At 39.9% G+C, this 23,587-nt stretch overlaps 1 protein-coding gene across 1 annotated transcript in view; it reads right to left on the bottom strand.

The window, feature by feature from the left end:
* Positions 1-5,526: 5,526 nt before the first annotated feature.
* The window catches only part of CDH26 (cadherin 26), a 238,884-nt gene continuing 220,823 nt past the window's right edge, over positions 5,527-23,587 (bottom strand). Inside the window, exon 20 of the mRNA XM_053705610.1 lies at positions 5,527-10,631. Coding sequence (XP_053561585.1) covers positions 10,443-10,631 — 189 coding nt within the window. The 3' untranslated portion in view covers positions 5,527-10,442. The remainder of the gene's footprint in view (positions 10,632-23,587) is intronic.

Here is a 23,587-nt window from a genome sequence, read left to right as displayed (position 1 = left end):
CAGGATAGCGCGTCCTCAGAGCTCTGGTTAAACAAAAACATTTAACAAAACACTTAAAAAATACATTACAAATTACAGATACAATCAAAATAACACTATCTATTAAAAATTATTTAAAAAAAAAATTGCACAAAAAAGTTATAATGGCTCAAAGATATAAGATCTCAGGTGTTTGAAAATAAAAAAGCTGCATAGGGCTTTAACATAGAGATACATACATATGTCTAAAGATATCTAAAGAAAAAGAAGAAATTTAGACACCATTACCAGCACAAAACTATTCATTATTTTTTTCTTCGCAGCTTATTATTTACTGCATAACCATTAATATGTGGCTCCAAAATTCCCTTCAGCACAGCTTAATGCCAACATGTTCACATAAACAGTCCCTTATAAGCAACATCAAGCCATATTCATGAAAAGTTTGTATCCATATTTAGTAAGCAATAGTGGGCAATTACAGATTGACTTGCAATCATATCCAATAATCCTCACTTATTCCAAGTAATCTTAGGCACTATAGTTCCCAAATGTTAAATAAAAAACAAGCAAAACCAGTTATTGGTTCCAAGCAATGAAAGTTCAGCTCATATGCATATGGCTATAATAATTATCAAACGCTAACTGCAGTAGAAATAAATGCTAACTGCAGTATAAGGACAAGGAAGTCAAATTGATGAACAGAGAAACAATCTTACGGAATGAATGGCTTTGTTGTAGACATAAGTAAGCAGGGCACAGCTGAGTCCCTGTGTGCGATCAGCTAAAGAAATCCTAATCTACACAACCAAGATGGGAGTATAGTATCTCTCAAGAAGTATCAGTAAGATCTGAGTCCACTCCAGGAAATTGATACCGTCGAGAGGTAATGTGAGAAGATTTACTGAAGTTGTGAATTTCTCCTATATCTGTTATTCAAAGCTGAATGGAAGGGAATTTTCTGTGTGTACATCTGCTAATTATTATAGCCATATGCATATGAGCTGAACTTTGATGTTGCTTTTAAGGGACTGTTTATGTGAACATGTTGGCATTAAACTGTAATACGAGAGCTAAAGACGCGCATAAAAGCTTATGTCTAGCGGAGTTAGGGCTCGAGCAGGAGCGTTAAATACTGCTCCACTTCTGGCCCTATGACTTTTAGGGCTTGATATTAAAAATCTCTCCACCTAGGTGAGATATTCAAAAATGATCTTCCAGCACTGCAAGATCCCTAGTAAAATTTTCAAAAGGCAGATTTTGCTATACTTCTACAAGGGTCGTTCCCTAGTGCAATATAGCATTGCATGACATGAGAGTTATGCAGCATTTACACTTTGTGCTTTGTATTTTATATCACTTTACACTTTAGATGAACTTTTATTACATTTAAATTTGCACTTTCTATTTTGTATTTTTTTGTATACAATACTGTATTTAGGATTGTGATTTTACAAATGCTGATTATGCTTTCACAGTTTCTGTGTAACTTTAACAAACTTTTTATATGTATGTGTATCTTTTACAAATTACACTGCGCTTTGCATTTCTTCAATTTAAATTGAAAGTGCAAAAACTGTCAGTTTCCCAGAAAGCTTTATTACTTTCTATGGGCTCAATAATCATTCATTCTGTAGTTTGGAGAGAGATTATAGTGGAGACTTCACAGGGATTGAACTCACAGAATTTTCTAAGAAAAGGGGAGGATCCTGGAAGGCCCAGAGAGATATGAGTGCCTTCCATAGAAAGTGATTAACCTCTCTGGGATACAAAATTTCACATAGGAGAGAGGAGGTAATTGGGGCTGATACAAAAGGCTCCGTTTGCATGAATTACAAATTAAACTGAAATTTTTTCACTACAATTTAACTTGGTTTTGCCTATATTTTAGTATATATTACTTTTCTTTTAGTTAAAATAAGTGTATTGTGAGCAAACTTCACCTGCATACAACTGGTGAGATAAATCCGCAAGACCAGCTTGTGTAAACTGCTTTTAAAATTTCACAAGGCTGGTGATAGAGCTTCAGACATACCCTGGGAGCTCCCCTGATCAGCCCAGGGAACTACCCTGTTCCTCTGACTTTCTGAAACTGTCAGTTTTAGTTTGCAAAGCAGCAAACACAAGGTGCTATGTAATTTGTAATAGCTACACAAAAATATACAAAGTATGATCCTAATTTGTTAAACAAACACAGAAACTTTCAAAACATAATCAAATTTAGTAAAATCCATGCTAGAGCTAAATGTATTAAAATATAAATGAGAATGTGCAAAGCTTATATGTAATAATACTTAAATTAACCAATCTGAAGTGTAAAGTAATATAAAATAAAAAGCACAAAGTATAAGTGTAACAAAACTCTGATATCATGCAGTGTTATATTGTATTCGGCTTGTCTCCCATTCACATACAGAAATGAGATAGATCTCACAGTGCTGGAGAGTTCCGCTCTTCTTCTTTTGAATATTCAGTGAGTTCAGCCTCTTATTAAGTCTGGACTGCAATTTCACTCTAAACTGGATATCCTTTGACTATCAGGGCCAGGGGCAAAACTACAGGGGGTGCAGAGGTCGCATTTTTTTTTTCCAATAAAAAACGTTGACCTGCCACTGCCTGCACTGATATCATGTGAGTGTGACATGATGCTTCACTAGTGTCTCTGACTACAGGGGTTAGTGTTTCTGTTTTACCCATTGGTGTTTGTGTGTGTGTGTGTACAGGGAGTGCAGAATTATTAGGCAAATGAGTATTTTGACCACATCATCCTCTTTATGCATGTTGTCTTACTCCAAGCTGTATAGGCTCATAAGCCTACTACCAATTAAGCATATTAGGTGATGTGCATCTCTGTAATGAGAAGGGGTGTGGTCTAATGACATCAACACCCTATATCAGGTGTGCATAATTATTAGGCAACTTCCTTTCCTTTGACAAAATGGGTCAAAGAAGGACTTGACAGGCTCAGAAAAGTCAAAAATAGTGAGATATCTTGCAGAGGGATGCAGCACTCTTAAAATTGCAAAGCTTCTGAAGCGTGATCATCGAACAATCAAGCGTTTCATTCAAAATAGTCAACAGGGTCGCAAGAAGCGTGTGGAAAAACCAAGGCGCAAAATAACTGCCCATGAACTGAGAAAAGTCAAGCGTGCAGCTGCTAAGATGCCCCTTGCCACCAGTTTGGCCATATTTCAGAGCTGCAACATCACTGGAGTGCCCAAAAGCACAAGGTGTGCAATACTCAGAGACATGGCCAAGGTAAGAAAGGCTGAAAGACGACCACCACTGAACAAGACACACAAGCTGAAACGTCAAGACTGGGCCAAGAAATATCTCAAGACTGATTTTTCTAAGGTTTTATGGACTGATGAAATGAGAGTGAGTCTTGATGGGCCAGATGGATGGGCCCGTGGCTGGATTGGTAAAGAGCAGAGAGCTCCAGTCCGACTCAGACGCCAGCAAGGTGGAGGTGGAGTACTGGTTTGGGCTGGTATCATCAAAGATGAGCTTGTGGGGCCTTTTCGGGTTGAGGAGGGAGTCAAGCTCAACTCCCAGTCCTACTGCCAGTTTCTGGAAGACACCTTCTTCAAGCAGTGGTACAGGAAGAAGTCTGCATCCTTCAAGAAAAACATGATTTTCATGCAGGACAATGCTCCATCACACGCGTCCAAGTACTCCACAGCGTGGCTGGTAAGAAAGGGTATAAAAGAAGAAAATCTAATGACATGGCCTCCTTGTTCACCTGATCTGAACCCCATTGAGAACCTGTGGTCCATCATCAAATGTGAGATTTACAAGGAGGGAAAACAGTACACCTCTCTGGACAGTGTCTGGGAGGCTGTGGTTGCTGCTGCACGCAATGTTGATGGTGAACAGATCAAAACACTGACAGAATCCATGGATGGCAGGCTTTTGAGTGTCCTTGCAAAGAAAGGTGGCTATATTGGTCACTGATTTGTTTTTGTTTTGTTTTTGAATGTCAGAAATGTATATTTGTGAATGTTGAGATGTTATATTGGTTTCACTGGTAAAAATAAATAATTGAAATGGGTATATATTTGTTTTTTGTTAAGTTGCCTAATAATTATGCACAGTAATAGTCACCTGCACACACAGATATCCCCCTAAAATAGCTATAACTAAAAACAAACTAAAAACTACTTCCAAAACTATTCAGCTTTGATATTAATGAGTTTTTTGGGTTCATTGAGAACATGGTTGTTGTTCAATAATAAAATTAATCCTCAAAAATACAACTTGCCTAATAATTCTGCACTCCCTGTATGTATGTATGTATGTATGTGAATGTGTGCGTATTTATGTATGTATGTATGTATGTGTGTGTGTATGTTTGTGAAACCAGCAAATTACAGACCTTGTTACTACAGCATGGGGGGGGGGGGGTAAACAGTGTCACTATACAGTACCACTATATACAGTACGGGTGGGCTGGATCATATCACAGACTACTGTGGTCACTTTATAAAGTACTGGGGCGGTAGGGTCAGGCCAGCCATCTCACCGGCAAATTACAGACTGTGTCACTGACTCACTATATACAGTACTGGTTGGTTAAACAGTGTCACTATATACATTAATAGGGGGTCAGACCATCTCACAGACTGTGGGCACAGGGTACCTCCTTTTGCAGACATGTAATCTGATTCACATTTTTTTTCTGTGTTAAATGTAAAAAAAAAAAAAAAAGATATGTATCAAATTCACTTTTTTTTGTGGTGGGGGGTGAGGAGGGCCCTTCTTAGATTCTTGCACCTGGGCCCTGTGGTTTCTAGTTACGCCTCTGATCAGGGCCTAAATGAGAGCTGCTCAAGCAGCTGAGGTGTTTTCCATTTTTAATTTGGAACATTAGATTTATCATTTGCACGATAATGTTAACAGCGTTTTTAACACCAATACAGTTGTTTTATTCATTGATCTGAATTGAAATTGAGGTTTTAGTTATGCAAATCCAACAAGATCATTTCCCTTTAAAGGGCCACTATGGTGAAAAAATGACCTGCTCTAATTCAAGAGCAAGATGGATGGTCACAAGCCAAACAAAGCTGAGCTACTTGAATTTGTGCGACTGAGGGGCATAACGTCACCCATCATCAATGTGAAAGACTGGTGGAGAGCATGCCAAGACGCATGAAAGTTGTGATTGAAAATCAGGGTTATTCCACCAAATATTAATTTCTGAACTGTTGCTAAGTTAAAATATTAGTATTGTGTTGTTTAACAATGAATATGAACTTTGTTCGAACTGCAAGTAATAAGTGTTAGGTTTTTTTTTTGTTCTGTGCGCTTCATGGAAGTCTAGGGCGAGAAGCGGTTAATGCGGTCACGATATCCGAAGTCCTAAAGTTAGCCCACATCGGGTTTTGGTCACGCGCTAACTTTTTACTGGCCCATAGCATTTCAGGGTGAGTATTACAAAAATTACAAGCAATAACGAATTAGAGACACAACTAAAAATTGACACAACAAAATATAACAGAAGATTTTTTCAGACTACAAAGGTTAATGTAGGCGATTAAAAACAAACAATTTTCTTTTATCAAACAAGGCACTTTATTTAAAAATACAGAAACCAATAACAAAAATAACAATTTAGGTTCTCAATGAAAGTCTAATTAACAGAATAGCCAAATGGGAATGCTTTGTGTTTTATGTACATTATATAACATTTTTATTTCTAAAACTCGCCGTACCCTTCCCTTTAAGACTACAACTGGATATGCCATATTTATTCATTTTCTCAATAATAAAAAGTAACTAACTAGGAGAAAAAAGTATTAAGTCCATCCTATATTAAATACAGTGAAAATCTATATATTTTTATGCCTCTGCTTAAATACTACTAAATTTAATGTCAGATTAAAACAAGGGTTACACACATTAGTTTCCTGTCAATGGTTCACCAGATGTGAGCTGATTTTGACTATGTGTTTAACCCCATTTGCAGAGGTTAAACAGTTATTTGTTCGCAACAGTGCAGCAATAAAATGCTTTAACACATTAGAGAATCTTCCTTTTGCTCTTTTTATATCCTTTTAAACAAAAAATAAAGACCACATATATAACAACCATAATAAGCCCCAGTTTCGGATTTGTTTCTATTCATTTTATACTGGAAAGCTTCTTTTAATGGTTGTTGTATACATTTGTATATTTGTACATGTCTCTGATTAATGTTTCATTTATCAAAAATATTACATCCGTAGGATAAAAGTCAATATATACAGAATATATGGGTCATAGCTACATTTATAGAGATATGAAACCCAAATTTTTTCTTCGTTCTCTTGCTATCTTTATTTGAAAAGCAGGAATGTAAGTTTAGGAGCCAGCCCATTTTTTGTTCAGCACCTGGGTAGCGCTTGCTCATTGGCGGCTAAATGTAGCGACCAATCAGCAAATGCTACCCAGGGTTCTGACCCAAAAATGGGTCGGCTTCTAAGCTTACATTCCTGCATTTTCAAATAAAGATATCGAGAGAACAAAGAAAAATTGATAATAGGAGTAAATTAGAAAATTGCTTAAAATTACATGCGTTATCTGAAACATGAAAGAAAAAGTTTGGGTTGTATATCCTTCTAAGAACTTCCAATTAAATTGTATAAACTTATTATGGATTTGTTTCAATTAAACTAAAAAAATAGTGAACAAATCCTTCAGCAACCTCTCAGTAGACTGAGCCTAGAGCTGTTTGGAAAAGAAAGAAATCAGTCTCTGCTGTGAAAGATTTTACTCAGTGTAACACGCTGGGTTAAAACAGTGTTTTTAGAGTTTTTCCATATTGAAAGCATAGGTGCATTCCAATGTCATGTTTAGGTCTGTACCATTAGTGCATTACTGGTACAGAGCAGATTTTAAAACTTTTTCAGGGGTTTAACACAGAGTTAAATTTAAGAAATGTTGGGTCGACAAGGGCGGACAACTACGAACCTGTTCACTTGGCATCACCTCTAGTGGGCAGCAATACACTACTTGCATATATAATTGCACAATTGGCAGCTCGTGTAACACTGCGAGCAGGGGCTGTTAATCACCCCGGTCAGATAAATCCGGGTGGATTGCAAAGCACAAACTGAGATCTGGCATATAGGTTTGGAAGAAGCGGTCTGAACATATATACTTGATTGACTTTAGTAAATAATGACTGCACATTCGTACTTTGAGAGACATAAAACTAGTGGTGCCATAAAACAACTCCATAGACTTCAATAGATATACTTGTTATCACTAGTTTATATCTCTCTCAACATCTGCCAGATTATTTCCGGGATGTAAGAAGTTAAAAGCTTGAGGGCAATGGCCCACTGGAAATTTGTGGATGGGGAATGGCTACAGATGGACAGATTGGTTTATGGGTTGTCTTTGGGTGTGTCCAGAGGTTTGTGGGCGCGTCTTGGATGAGTTTGGTTGAGGCTCAATCAGTCTCTTAAAACCAGGACAGCAAAGGTCTGCATGCAAAATGTGGGTCATACCTCACAACCCATGACAATCTTGCAGGACGCAGGAGGTATGAGTTTACAACAGCCATGAACACAAGGCATTGGTAGGAAATTCTACTGAACACACACCAGCATTTTGGTACAAAACAAAACCTCAGAGATGCTACCAACTTAAATCAATAGGATTTATTACACTGCATTAATGTTGTGCTTAAGCTGTTGCTTGAGATTGTTAGCTGTATCTTTCTAGGATTTGACATACTTAATGTGCTTCTGTTATTGTTTAGGGTAATCCTAACATATTTAGAGATACTCAGAAATCCAATCCATGCAGAATTTAAAGAAAATAACTTTTATATTATTTGGCATTAACTTCCAATTTTATTATATTCCTCACTTAGGAGGCACACAAAGGTGCAAAAAAAAAATCAGAATAGAGCAAAACTAATCAACAAATTAAAAAACAAAACAAATCAAAAACATAATTTGGGTATCTCTGTTGTTATTGATCAGACCTTTTAATCATAGTCTTATTCAGTACATACTGCTTACACTAACACTACTACATAATGACATGGATTAGTTTTTATAAGGTGTTCTATTATTTTTCCCAATCTACTTAATGCCTACTGGACATAGGTACTACTACTACCTAGCACAACATACCCTGTTGATGTAGTACCTACGGCTGACCTTTTGGATCAAAGCTGACAGCGAAGACTGCAGCCAGAGGCAGAAGGCATCTGCCTTCATATGGTAGGGAAGAGATGATCATTTTTCCTTTACAATATGAAGGCAGATCCCTGATACAGACAGTGTCACTGTCTGTATCGGCTTGCGGTGGTGCTGTGGTTGGTGTGTGAGGGAAGGAAGGTAGGCGGCACATCCCGGGTGGGGGGACGGTTCCCTATGCTACAGAAAAAAAAACAATGTTGGTGAGGGACAGGCCATTACTCTACAGAAACGGGGGAGGTAGAACCGCTGCACTACAAGCAATTTATTTTATCAATAAAAAATGTAAAAACATTTAAAAAAAAAAATGCAAACTGTGTACTGACAGACAGTTGCCACTACCTAAGATGGAGGCTTCTAGTGAGAGAGTTGGATCAGGGAGCTATAAAAAAACCCTAAAGCTGCATACTCGAAGACTGTCTGCCAGTACCTAAGATGGTGGTGACCAGTGGGGGGAGAGGGAGGGAAGAGAGCTGTTTAGGAGGGATCGGGGTTGTGAGGGTAATTTCTACACTACAGATAAAATTAACCTTACAAACTGTACCATCACGTATGTGTACTTAGTGTACCATCACGTATGTGCACTTACTGTACCATCACGTATGTGCACTTAGTATCAGCTTTTAAAGCAAAAGCCCACTTAGTGTACCATCATGTATGTCCACTTAGTGTACCATCACGTGTGTGCACTTAGTGTACCATCACGTGTGTGCACTTAGTGTAGTATCACGTATGTGCACTTAGTGTAGTATCACGTATGTGCACTTAGTGTAGTATCACGTATGTGAACTTAGTGTAGTATCACGTATGTGCACTTAGTGTACCATCACGTATGTGCACTTAGTGTAGTATCATGTATGTGCACTTAGTGTAGTATCACGTATGTGCACTTAGTGTAGTATCACGTATGTGCACTTAGTGTAGTATCACGTATGTGTACTTAGTGTAGTATCACGTATGTGAACTTAGTGTAGTATCACGTATGTGCACTTAGTGTACCATCACGTATGTGCACTTAGTGTAGTATCACGTATGTGCACTTAGTGTAGTATCACGTATGTGCACTTAGTGTAGTATCACGTATGTGCACTTAGTGTAGTATCACGTATGTGCACTTAGTGTAGTATCACGTATGTGCACTTAGTGTAGTATCACGTATGTGCACTTAGTGTAGTATCACGTATGTGCACTTAGTGTAGTATCATGTATGTGCACTTACTGTACCATCACGTATGTGCACTTAGTATCAGCTTTTAAAGCAAAAGCCCACATCAAAAATGCTGTCAGATCAAACTCAGATTGAGGCAGCTTTATGACCTGTTGGGGTTAATGTATGGGGGGGAAAATATATCGAACTGTCCTCACAAAAAATTTATTAAAATTAGTTGTTCTAAACCAAACGCTGCAGAAGCCAAAATATTCTTGAACTGCTCAGGAAACTTTGTTTTCCATGAAATTAGCACATGCACATGGCTTTAATTGCAAATAAAGACTTAATCCTGTTTCTGCATGACAATCCCCAATTTAAGTGAAATAAATTCTGATGTATTTTTTTAAAAATTATATTTGTGTTTTAATGTTGAAAAAAAAAATAAGTGTAAAAATTTAGTTTCATAAACTAACATTGGTTCCTCAACGTTTAAAAACCTGTTATCTTATTGTGTTTCCTCTACTAGGAACAGTTAGGGACAGTTATAATTAAACAACTAGAGTAACAATCTCACGTGTTTAATGTCCCTTTAAGATGTTATTTCATATTTTTTTTTGCCTCTTGCTTACCAGAGGGCTCAGTCAGTAGCCAAGTTTGATTATCCAATCAACTTCCACCACCAAATTTTTAAAATAATACATTCATATTACCATATTATAAACAAAACAGGAATATAAAATTAATATAATTGTTGTGCACAAGCATTTGAACTTTCACATGAAAACCACAAGAACTATACAAGTGAATTGTAATTATAAAACAGAACAGAGCCTATGTAGCAAAGCCAAACATTCACAAGCTTCTTATTGTACATATATGTATTGTAATATCAATACTGTTGAGTAACTATATACATATAAAACTGTGTGTGTGCAATGGCACTGACCCTCTCACCACTACACACAAGAGGCAGGCACTAATAAAATGAGGTATCTAGGTATTATCAGACTTTTCATTTCAGACTGGTAAGTGCACTGACATTTACCATTTTACCCCACATGTTGTAGTGCAATGGCAGAGCCCTTCCCTGAAAGCAGCAAGAAAAACAAAAATAGCGGTTGTCATCAATTATAACAGATTTCCATCAATCTTCCAAACTTTGGGTCCAAATCATCCAAAAATCCCAGGTCTGATTCACTCTCCGGAACAGAGAGTTCACCCACAGAGTTAATTCTTTCTAATTCCCCTTCGTATGCATAGACTCGAGGCTTGTACAAAGGTGCATCGTCCTCTCCACATATTTCCCGCAGTCTCTGAAAAAAAGGAAGGAAATAATAATTATGTAAAATGATACATCAGGATATATGTGCACAGTTTCTAACAGATTAAAAGAATTTATTTCATCCTCACTAGAAAAAAAGCTTAAATATAATGCCAGCACTGAAAATACAGAGGTGAGAGTGAGAACCAAAAATGTACCAAATGATTGGCTGACTAAATTTCATATTGACCAGCCATTTTGCGTGGGCTATCATTGACGACGTCCAATTGATAATAAAATATCTGATTTTAAAGAAAACTGTTTAGCTACATGAACTGTGGACATTTCTGAAGTTTCTCATAAATAAAACATACTGACCAACATTTTCTTAAAATTTTCAGGGTTAAGTTATTTGAAAGCACATTTATAATAGATTTTGTGGCACAACATATATTTATTGTAATTAGTATTAGCACATAGCTTAGCCTTTAAAGGGACATGAAACCCAAAATGTTTCTTTCATGATTCAGATAGAGAATACAATTTTAAACAACTTTCCAATTTACTTCTATTGTTTAATTTGCTTCCTTCTCTTGTTATCCTTTGCTGAAAGGTTTATCAAGGCAAGCTCAGGAGCAGCAAAGAATCTAGGTTCTAGCTGCTGATTGGTGGCTGCATAAATATACTGATCTTTCATTGGCTTACCCATGTGTTCAGTTAAAAACCAGTAGTGCATTGCTGCTCCTTCAATAAATGATACCAAGAGAATAAAACAAATTAGATAATAGAAGTAAATTGGAAAGTTGTTTAAAATGGTATTCTCTATCTAAATCATTAAAGAAAAATGTTGGGTTTCATGTCCCTTTCTTTCAAGATTCGGATAGATATTGCAATTTTAAACAACTTTCCAATTTGATTCTATTATTTAATTTGCTTTCTACCCTTGTTATCCTTTGTTGAAAGATTTATCTAAGCAAGCTCAGGAGCAGCAAATAATCTAGGTTCTTACTGCTGATTGGTGGCTGCATATATATATATATATATATATATACAGATTGTCATTGACTCACCGATGTGTTCAGAAACCAGTAGTGCATTGCTGCTCCGTCAACAAATGATACAAAGAGAATGAAACAAATTAGATAACAAAAGTAAATTAGAAAGTTCTTTAAAATTGTATTCTCTATCTGAATCATTAAAGAAACATTTTGGGTTTTATGTCCCTTTAAGTAGTTTTTTCATTGCTAAGCCCTATTACATTATTTTACACATTAAAATATGTGGTATTTTATATCTTGGGAATACTTAGGCTTTATGTAAAGACCTTTTGTTTTATAAAAAGTTGATCCAAGTAGAAATCACTTTGGAGACAAGAAGGTTTTTTTTCAGTTAAAAATCACATCAATTTGGGTTACTTGTCTTCTTTGTTATCAACATTAGCAACAGAAATCTCTGAAAGGTTGAGCTTAAAGGGACAGTGTACTCAACACAAGTTAAAGGGACACTCAAGTCAAAATTAAACTTTCATGATTCAGATAGAGCACATAATTTTAAACAACTTTTCAATTCACTTCCATTATCTAAATATGCAAAATCTTTTTATATGCACACTTTCTGAGGTACCAGCTCCTACTGAGCGCGTGCAAGATTCACACACTATACGTATATGCATTTTGTGATTAGCTGATAGCTGTCACATCATACAGAGAGAGGGAAAATAGAACTAAGTTTGTCAGAAAGAAATCTAATACTCATTTAAAATTTAAATAAAGTCATTTTGCGTTGTCTTTTTATTATGCATTTACCGATTATGCTATTCTCCTGTGTTTAGTTTTCATCTAATTTTATTCAAATCTTATTCAGGAACATCCTTTAAAAAGGACTGGGCTCTCTCTGTCTCCCATCTCCGCTGAGAGGTTAATTTATAATGGCTTGTGTTTACATTGCTTTTCTGTAGCCATTACTGAGTAATGACATTTTTAGTATAAGTGGAGGTTTTGACAGGAAATGCAACTATTCCACATGACAAAATAAAGATAAATAAGATATTTGTAAACAATTGAATACACTCTAGCAGGTAAAATGGATAACTGGGAACACATTAAGTAGAGAAAAAATGACATTACCCCATGCCTTTAATGAACTCTGAGTAACTAAGTACCCTAAAGAAAAGTCAATAAAAAGTAATTATATCAGATTCTGAAGTCAGATAAAGTGTGAAGCTGGTAATAGAACAGGTATTATAAAAAAAAATGAACAGTGGAAGGTGCCAGATAGCTACCATAGAAAACATTAGGTATGATGTGTCAGGTAATAAAGTGTTCTGCTGATAAGGAAGTTAGTAAAAACTGCATAAGAAGTCAGATACAGAGGTGATATCAGAAGTAACAGTTTACTCAAAATGGGCGAGATTATGAGTGGAGCACAAACAATTGCATGTGAGCGATAAGGGGTATATTGCAGTGGTTTGTGCTTGTCAAGCTTACTGCTCGTATTTTGTAAATGTGATTACTGGCTTGAGCGCAATCGCAATTTACGCTAGAATGACTACTGCAACTACAGAGATCTGGTTAACTGTTTTAAAGTTAAAAAGTTAAAAGTTGCAAAAAATGCATAAATACATTACAAAGTACAGTTACACGCATAATAACACCCTCTAATAAAAATTACTTTAAAAAAAGATTACACACAAAAGTCAAAAGGGCTCAAAGATTTGAGATATCAGGTGTTAGAAAAAAAAGACAGTCAAAGGGATTTAACATTGAGGGGGTCGATCCGATAAAAATCGTCGCCCGCAAAAGCTGGCAACGCCAATATTTGTGCGGCTTTGGTATCCTATATACGGAGGATGTTACGCGCGTATATTTCTGCCGTCGCCCATAGTTTTTTGGGCCATAGGCAGGTATACCAAACCCGCGCAGTTTGGTATCCAATATACAGCGTAAGGACTTACGTGGCGAAAATGGAGAAATCTTACTCCATTTTCACCTCGCCACAAAAAGCAGCCGTAAGAAGCCTTACGCTGACTATTGGAGCCCCATAACTCCCTAAACTGGCTGATAAATAAACCTAACACCTAACGCATGCGCAATGTCTATCTACCTGTCAACCGCGATCTGCTAAATAAAACCTAACACCTAACGCATGCGCAATGTCTATCTCCCTGTCAACCGCGATCTGCTAAATAAAACCTAACACCTAACGCATGCGCAATGTCTATCTCCCTGTCAACCGCGATCCCCCGCCGCAATCCCTAATAAAGTATTTAACCCCTAAACCGCCACCATCTACATAAACTAACCCCCTACTGTGAGCCCCTAAAACTGCCACCATCTAACTGATCTATCCCCTACTGTGAACCCCTAAAACCGCCACCATCTAACTGATCTATCCCGTAATGTGAACCCCTAAAACCGCCACCATCTAACTGATCTATCCCTTAATGTGAACCCCTTACACCGCCGCCATCTACCTTATCTATCCCCTAATCTGAACCCTTACACCGCCGCCACCTATATAAAAATTATTAACCCCATAATCTAATCCCCCTATACCGCCGCCAGCTATATTAATATTATTAACCCCTAATCTAATCCCCCTAAAATAATTATCTCTATTACCAGCCCTTAAAAGGGCCTTTTGCGGGGCTTTGCCCCAAAGTAAACAGCTCTTTTGCCCTATAACCTGCCCTCCCTACACCGCCGCCACCTATATTAATGGTATTAACCCCTAATGTAAGCCCCTTACACCGCCGCCATCTATATTAAAATTATTAACCCCTAATTTAATCTACCTACCCCACCGCCAGCTATATTATCTATATTAACCCTAAGTATATTATAGTTAATATAGTTATTACATTATATATATTAACTATATTAACCCTAATTATATTAGGGTTAATATAGTTAATATAGTTACTATAGTATTTATATTAACTATATTAACTCTATCTAACCCTAACACCCCTAACTAAATTCTTATTAAATAAATCTAATTCATATTATAAACTAAAATATTCCTATTTAAATCTAAATACTTACCTATAAAATAAACCCTAAGATAGCTACAATATAATTAATAATTACATTGTAGCTATGTTAGGGTTTATATTTATTTTACAGGTAAATTGTTAATTACTTTAACTAGGTATAATAGCTATTAAATAGTTATTAACTATGTAATAGCTACCTAGTTAAAATAATTACCCAATTACCTGTAAAATAAATCCTAACCTAAGTTACAAATACACCTACACTATCAATAAATTAAATAAACTACAAATATCTATCTAAAAATACAATTAAATAAACTAAACTAAATTACAAAAAAAAACAAACACTAAATTACAAAAAATAAAAAAAAAAGATTACAAGATGTTTAAGCTAATTACACCTATTCTAAGCCCCCTAATAAAATAATAAAGCCCCCCAAAATAAAAAAATTTCCCTACCCTATTCTAAATTAAAAAAAGTTCAAAGCTCTTTTACCTTACCAGCCCTTAAAAGGGCTTTTTGCGGGGCATGCCCCAAAGAAAACTGCTCTTTTGCCTGAAAAAAAAAACACAAAACCACCCCCCAACATTACAACCCACCACCCACATACCCCTAATCTAACCCAAACCCCCCTTAAATAAACCTAACACTACCCCCCTGAAGATCTCCCTACCTTATCTTCACGCCGGGCCGAACTCCTCATCCGATCCGGGTGATGTCTATCCAAGCGGTAAAGAAGAAATCTTCATCCCGGCAATGTTTTTATCCAAGCGGCAGCAAAGTCTTCTTCCATCGGGCAGCATCTTCCATCAAGCGGCATCTTGAATCTTCTCTCCACCGACGCGGAGCATCCATCCCGGCCGACGACTGAACGACGAATGAGGTACCTTTAAATGACGTCATCCAAGATGGCGTCCGTCGAATTCCGATTGGCTGATAGGATTCTATCAGCCAATCGGAATTAAGGTAGAAAAATCTGATTGGCTGATTGAATCAGCCAATCAGATTTAAGTTCAATCCGATTGGCTGAACCAATCAGCCAATCAGATTGAGCTTGCGTTCTATTGGCTGTTCCGATCAGCCAATAAAATGCGAGCTCAATCTGATTGGAAGAAGACTTTGCTGCCGCTTGGATAAAGACATCGCTGGGATGAAGACCTCTTCTTTACCGCTTGGATAGACATCGCCCGGATCGGATGAGGAGTTCGGCCTGGTTGGGTGAAAACAAGGTAGGGAGATCTTCAGGGGGGTAGTGTTAGGTTTATTTAATGGGGGTTTGGGTTAGATTAGGGGTACGTGGGTGGTGGGCTGTAATGTTGGGGGGTGGTATTGTGTGTTTTTTTTCAGGCAAAAGAGCAGTTTTCTTTGGGGCATGCCCCCACAAAAGGCCCTTTTAAGGGCTGGTAAGGTAAAAGAGCTTTGAACTTTTTTTAATTTAGAATAGGGTAGGGAATTTTTTTTATTTTGGGGGGCTTTATTATTTTATTAGGGGGCTTAGAATAGGTGTAATTAGCTTAAAAATCTTGTAATCTTTTTTTTATTTTTTGTAATTTAGTGTTTGTTTGTTTTTGTAATTTAGTTTAGTTTATTTAATTGTATTTTTAGATTGATATTTGTAGTTTATTTAATTTATTGATAGTGTAGGTGTATTTGTAACTTAGGTTAGGATTTATTTTACAGGTAATTGGGTAATTATTTTCAACTAGGTAGCTATTTAATAGTTCATAACTATTTAATAGCTATTATACCTATTTAAAATAATTAACAATTTACCTGTAAAATAAATATAAACCCTAACATAGCTACAATGTAATTATTAATTATATTGCAGCTATCTTAGGGTTTATTTTATAGGTAAGTATTTAGATTTAAATAGGAATATTTTAATTAATAATATTAATATTAGATTTATTTTAATAAGAGTTTAGTTAGGGATGTTAGAGTTAGATAGGGTTATTATACTTTATATATATATAATATAATAACGATATTAACTATATTAACCCTAATATAATTAGGGTTAATATAGTTAATATATATAATATAATAACTATATTAACTATATTAACCCTAATATAATTAGGGTTAATATAGTTAATATAGCTGGCGGCGGTGTAGGGGGATTAGATTAGGGGTTAATACATTTATTATAGGTGGCCGCAGTGTAGGGGGATGTAGATTGTAGGCAAAAGAGCAGTTTACTTTGTGACAAAGCCCCGCCAAAAGCCCTTTTAAGGGCTGGCAAAAGAGCTGAATTCTTTGGGGCATGCCCCGCAAAAAGCCCTTTTAAGGGCTGGCAAAAGAGCTGTTACTTTGGGGCAATGCCATGCAAAAAGCCCTTTTCAGGGCTATTTGTAGGGTTAGACTTAGGTTTAGTGGTAGGGATAGTTTAGTATTTTAGGGGTTAAATAATTTAATATAGATGGCGGCAGGGTAGGGGGATTAGATTAGGGGTTAATAATTTTAAAATAGATAGCGGCGGGGTAGGGGCTCACTTTAGGGGGTAGGTAAGGTAGATGGCGGCGGTGTTAGGGGCTCACTTTAGGGGGTTATAGATTTAATATAGCTGGCGGCGGTTTAGGGGTCAATAACTTTATTAGGTAGCGGCGGGCTCCGGGAGCGGCGGTTTAGGGGTTAATACATATTTTATTGTTAGGATAGTGAGGGGGGATAGCGGATAGAGGGTTAGACGTGTCGGACTATGTTAGGGAGGCGTGTTAGACAGTGCGGGTGATTTAGACTTTAGTCAGGTTTTGTAGGCGCCGGCAGTTTCTAACGTGCCGTAAGTCACTGGCGACGCCAGAAATTTGTACTTGCGCAGATTTCTGGACATCGCTGGTTTATCCGACTTACGGCACGTTAGCATCTGACGGCGCCGTATATGGGATAGCTCGAGTTGCGAGCTGAAACTGCGGGCGATGCGGGTTCCCTCGCTTGCGCTGCAAACTACGCCTTTTATCGGATCGCGCCCAAGATATATACATATACATGTCTAAAGATATATATATTTATATGTGTATACATATGTACTTATGTGTTTATATGTGTGTATATGCATTTACAGACAGATATACACATATAAACACATAAATACATAGGTATGCATTTACAGACAGATAAACACATATAAACACATAAATACATAGGTTTGCATTTACAGACATATATACACATATAAACACATAAATACATAGGTATGCATTTACAGACATATATACACATATAAACACATAAATACATATGTACACATACTAACTTCGGCTTTTTGATTCTATCTGAATCATGAAAAAAAAATAGTTTTCATGTCCCTTTAATATGATATTAATGACATATATTATCTACATATGCTAAACACAAAAATGCCACATTTAGGGCTAGATCACATTCTGTATGTAAACTTAACAACTGGAATTTAAGGGACATGAAACCTCAGATTTTATTTTCATGTTTCAGATCATGCAGACCACACAGAGCATGACATTTTAAACAATTTTCCAATTTACTTCTATTATCAAATGTCCTTTGTTCCTTTGGCATTCTTTGTTAAAAGGCAGGGAGATAAGCTCAGGGATGTGCATGTGTCTGCAGTACTGTATCGCAGCAGTTTTGCAAGAATGTAATACATGATGGCAGTAGTTTTTCCTTCAATGTAGAACTCCAGGCATGCTATTTACCTTGGTATTTCTTAAAAAAAGAATACCATGAAATCAAAGCGAATTTAATAATATAAGTAAAACGGAAACTGTTTTATGTCACTGTACGCACATGAAGGCAAATGATCATATAATGGATAATACACAAAAAGAAACAAATGACTAGATTAAAAAAATAATAGTTTGTTTAAGATTTATACAAGAAACTTTCCAGAACACAGAGCTACAAAACCCTTGTTGCATTAATTTAAATGTACAAAATATGCAGCTTTCACAAATGGTGATGCTTGTACTGTAATTTAGTGGATATGTAACTTTGTGTAGGTCATGCATGTATCTTATGTCCTTTTCACACGTATATTACACAGTGTCTCTATTTTAAATATTTGGGGCACTATTTGTATATATGTACACAGTCTGACAATGCTAGCTGTGAGCTAGGCACATTTCTCACATCAATGGTAAAGTCACTGATTGCCCCATGCATGCGCAGCGGTAACAAACACACAGGGAGTGAGCAGGACTCAGTAAGTGGAAGTCACTGGTTCCCCATGTATGTGCAGCGGTAACAAACACACAGGGAGTGAGCAGGACTCAGTAAGTGGAAGTCACTGGTTCCCCATGTATGTGCAGCGGTAACAAACACACAGGGAGTGAGCAGGACTCATTAAGTGGTGAAGTCACTGGTTCCCCCATGCATGTGCAGCGGTAACAAACACATAGGGAGTGAGCAGGACTCAGTAAGTGGTGAAGTCACTGGTTCCCCCAGGCATGTGCAGCGGTAACAAACACACAGGGAGTGAGCAGGACTCAGTAAGTGGTGAAGTCACTGGTTCCCCCATGCATGTGCAGCGGTAACAAAGACACAGGGAGTGAGCAGGACTCAGTAAGTGGAAGTCACTGGTTCCCCATGCATGTGCAGTGGTAACAAACACACAGGGAGTGAGCAGGACTCAGTAAGTGGAAGTCACTGGTTCCCCCATGCATGTGCAGCGGTAACAAACACACAGGGAGTGAGCAGGACTCAGTAAGTGGTGAAGTCACTGGTTCCCCATGCATGTGCAGCGGTAACAAACACACAGGAAGTGAGCAGGACTCAGTAAGTGGAAGTCACTGGTTCCCCCATGCATGTGCAGCGGTAACAAACACACAGGGAGTGAGCAGGACTCAGTAAGTGGTGAAGTCTCTGGTTCCCCCAGGCATGTGCAGCGGTAACAAACACACAGGGAGTAAGCAGGACTCAGTAAGTGGTGAAGTCACTGGTTCCCCCATGCATGTGCAGCGGTAACAAACACACAGGGAGTGAGCAGGACTCAGTAAGTGGTGAAGTCACTGGTTCCCCCATGCATGTGCAGCGGTAACAAACACACAGGGAGTGAGCAGGACTCAGTAAGTGGTGAAGTCACTGGTTCCCCCAGGCATGTGCAGCGGTAACAAACACACAGGGAGTGAGCAGGACTCAGTAAGTGGTGAAGTCACTGGTTCCCCCATGCATGTGCAGCGGTAACAAACACACAGGGAGTGAGCAGGATTCAGTAAGTGGTGAAGTCACTGGTTCCCCCATGGATGTGCAGCGGTAACAAACACACAGGGAGCGAGCAGGACTCAGTAAGTGGTGAAGTGACTGGTTCCCCCAGGCATGTGCAGCGGTAACAAACACACGGGAGTGAGCAGGACTCAGTAAGTGGTGAAGTCACTGGTTCCCCATGCATGTGCAGCGGTAACAAACACACAGGGAGTGAGCAGGACTCAGTAAGTAGTGAAGTCACTGGTTCCCCCATGCATGTGCAGCAGTAACAAACACACAGGGAGTGAGCAGGACTCAGTAAGTGGAAGTCACTGGTTCCCCATGCATGTGCAGCGGTAACAAACACACAGGGAGTGAGCAGGACTCAGTAAGTGGTGAAGTCACTGGTTCCCCATGCATGTGCAGCGGTAACAAACACACAGGGAGTGAGCAGGACTCAGTAAGTGGTGAAGTCACTGGTTCCCCCATGCATGTGCAGCGGTAACAAACACACAGGGAGTGAGCAGGACTCAGTAAGTGGTGAAGTCACTGGTTCCCCCAGGCATGTGCAGCGGTAACAAACACACAGGGAGTGAGCAGGACTCAGTAAGTGGTGAAGTCACTGGTTCCCCATGCATGCGCAGCGGTAACAAACACACAGGGAGTGAGCAGGACTCAGTAAGTGGAAGTCACTGGTTCCCCATGTATGTGCAGCGGTAACAAACACACAGGGAGTGAGCAGGACTCATTAAGTGGTGAAGTCACTGGTTCCCCATGCATGTGCAGCGGTAACAAACACACAGGGAGTGAGCAGGACTCATTAAGTGGTGAAGTCACTGGTTCCCCATGCATGTGCAGCGGTAACAAACACACAGGGAGTGAGCAGGACTCAGTAAGTGGTGAAGTCACTGGTTCCCCCATGCATGTGCAGCGGTAACAAACACATAGGGAGTGAGCAGGACTCAGTAAGTGGTGAAGTCACTGGTTCCCCCAGGCATGTGCAGCGGTAACAAACACACAGGGAGTGAGCAGGACTCAGTAAGTGGTGAAGTCACTGGTTCCCCCATGCATGTGCAGCGGTAACAAAGACACAGGGAGTGAGCAGGACTCAGTAAGTGGAAGTCACTGGTTCCCCATGCATGTGCAGTGGTAACAAACACACAGGGAGTGAGCAGGACTCAGTAAGTGGAAGTCACTGGTTCCCCCATGCATGTGCAGCGGTAACAAACACACAGGGAGTGAGCAGGACTCAGTAAGTGGTGAAGTCACTGGTTCCCCATGCATGTGCAGCGGTAACAAACACACAGGAAGTGAGCAGGACTCAGTAAGTGGAAGTCACTGGTTCCCCCATGCATGTGCAGCGGTAACAAACACACAGGGAGTGAGCAGGACTCAGTAAGTGGTGAAGTCACTGGTTCCCCCAGGCATGTGCAGCGGTAACAAACACACAGGGAGTGAGCAGGACTCAGTAAGTGGTGAAGTCACTGGTTCCCCCATGCATGTGCAGCGGCAACAAACACACAGGGAGTGAGCAGGACTCAGTAAGTGGTGAAGTCACTGGTTCCCCCATGCATGTGCAGCGGTAACAAACACACAGGGAGTGAGTAGGACTCAGTAAGTGGTGAAGTCACTGGTTCCCCCATGGATGTGCAGCGGTAACAAACACACAGGGAGCGAGCAGGACTCAGTAAGTGGTGAAGTGACTGGTTCCCCCAGGCATGTGCAGCGGTAACAAACACACAGGGAGTGAGCAGGACTCAGTAAGTGGTGAAGTCACTGGTTCCCCATGCATGTGCAGCGGTAAAAAACACACAGGGAGTGAGCAGGACTCAGTAAGTAGTGAAGTCACTGGTTCCCCCATGCATGTGCAGCAGTAACAAACATACAGGGAGTGAGCAGGACTCAGTAAGTGGTGAAGTCACTGGTTCCCCATGCATGTGCAGCGGTAACAAACACACAGGGAGTGAGCAGGACTCAGTAAGTGGTGAAGTCACTGGTTCCCCCATGCATGTGCAGCGGTAACAAACACACAGGGAGTGAGCAGGACTCAGTAAGTGGTGAAGTCACTGGTTCCCCCAGGCATGTGCAGCGGTAACAAACACACAGGGAGTGAGCAGGACTCAGTAAGTGGTGAAGTCACTGGTTCGCCCATGCATGTGCAGCGGTAACAAACACACAGGGAGTGAGCAGGACTCAGTAAGTGGTGAAGTCACTGGTTCCCCATGCATGTGCAGCGGTAACAAACACACAGGGAGTGAGCAGGACTCAGTAAGTGGTGAAGTCACTGGTTCCCCCATGCATGTGCCGCGGTAACAAACACACAGGGAGTGAGCAGGACTCATTAAGTGGTGAAGTCACTGGTTCCCCCATGGATGTGCAGCGGTAACAAACACACAGGGAGCGAGCAGGACTCAGTAAGTGGTGAAGTCACTGGTTCCCCATGCATGTGCAGCGGTAACAAACACACAGGGAGTGAGCAGGACTCAGTAAGTGGTGAAGTCACTGGTTCCCCCATGCATGTGCAGCGGTAACAAACACACAGGGAGTGAGCAGGACTCAGTAAGTGGTGAAGTCACTGGTTCCCCATGCATGTGCAGCGGTAACAAACACACAGGGAGTGAGCAGGACTCAGTAAGTGGTGAAGTCACTGGTTCCCCCATGCATGTGCAGCGGTAACAAACACACAGGGAGTGAGCAGGACTCAGTAAGTGGTGAAGTCACTGGTTCCCCATGCATGTGCAGCGGTAACAAACACACAGGGAGTGAGCAGGACTCAGTAAGTGGTGAAGTCACTGGTTCCCATGCATGTGCAGCGGTAACAAACACACAGGGAGTGAGCAGGACTCAGTAAGTGGTGAAGTCACTGGTTCCCCATGCATGTGCAGCGGTAACAAACACACAGGGAGTGAGCAGGACTCAGTAAGTGGTGAAGTCACTGGTTCCCCATGCATGTGCAGCGGTAACAAACACACAGGGAGTGAGCAGGACTCAGTAAGTGGTGAAGTCACTGGTTCCCCATGCATGTGCAGCGGTAACAAACACACAGGGAGTGAGCAGGACTCAGTAAGTGTGTAGGATTTCAAATTTTAGTTTTCTTCGCTTTGGGGTTTGGTTTTGGGGTCTAAAACTTGGTAGCATTTTATATATATATAAATTTATATATATACTAGTCCTAAAGCCCGTTCACACGGGCCATGTTGTGCAATACAGCGGTCTTGGTCTCTCTCTCTTCTCTCTCTCGTGCTTTCCTCGCGCTGCTGTGTTTTCACTTGCCTGATCCTCGCGCTGCTGTGTTTTCCTCGCGCTGCTGTGTTTTCACTTGCCCGATCCTCGCGCTGCTGTGTTTTCACTTGCCTGATCCTCGCGCTGCTGTGTTCCTCGCGCTGCTGTTTCATTTGCAGAGGTGCGCGTGCGAGGTCGGGTGGGTGCGCGTGCGCTTTCTAAGGCCAAGTGATTCAGGCCCATTTATCAAGCTCCGTATGGAGCTTGAAGGGCCGTGTTTCTGGCGAGTCTTCAGACTCGCCAGAAACACAAGTTATGAAGCAGCGGTCTAAAGACCGCTGCTTCATAACCCTGTCCGCCTGCTCTGAGCAGGCGGACAGGAACCGCCGGAAATCAACCCGATCGAATACGATCGGGTTGATTGACAGCTCCCTGCTGGCGGCCGATTGGCCGCGAGTCAGCAGGGGGCGGCGTTGCACCAGCAGCTCTTGTGAGCTGCTGGTGCAATGTTAAATGTGGAGAGCGTATTGCTCTCCGCATTTAGCGAGGTCTTGCGGACCTGATCCGCAGTGTCGGATCAGGTCCGCAAGCCCTTTGATAAATGGGCCCCTCTGTCTCTACTGCGCATGAC

This window comes from Bombina bombina, chromosome 1 (genome assembly GCF_027579735.1).
Source record: "Bombina bombina isolate aBomBom1 chromosome 1, aBomBom1.pri, whole genome shotgun sequence".
NCBI lineage: Eukaryota > Metazoa > Chordata > Amphibia > Anura > Bombinatoridae > Bombina > Bombina bombina.
This window is presented reverse-complemented; position numbering and strand designations above follow the sequence as displayed.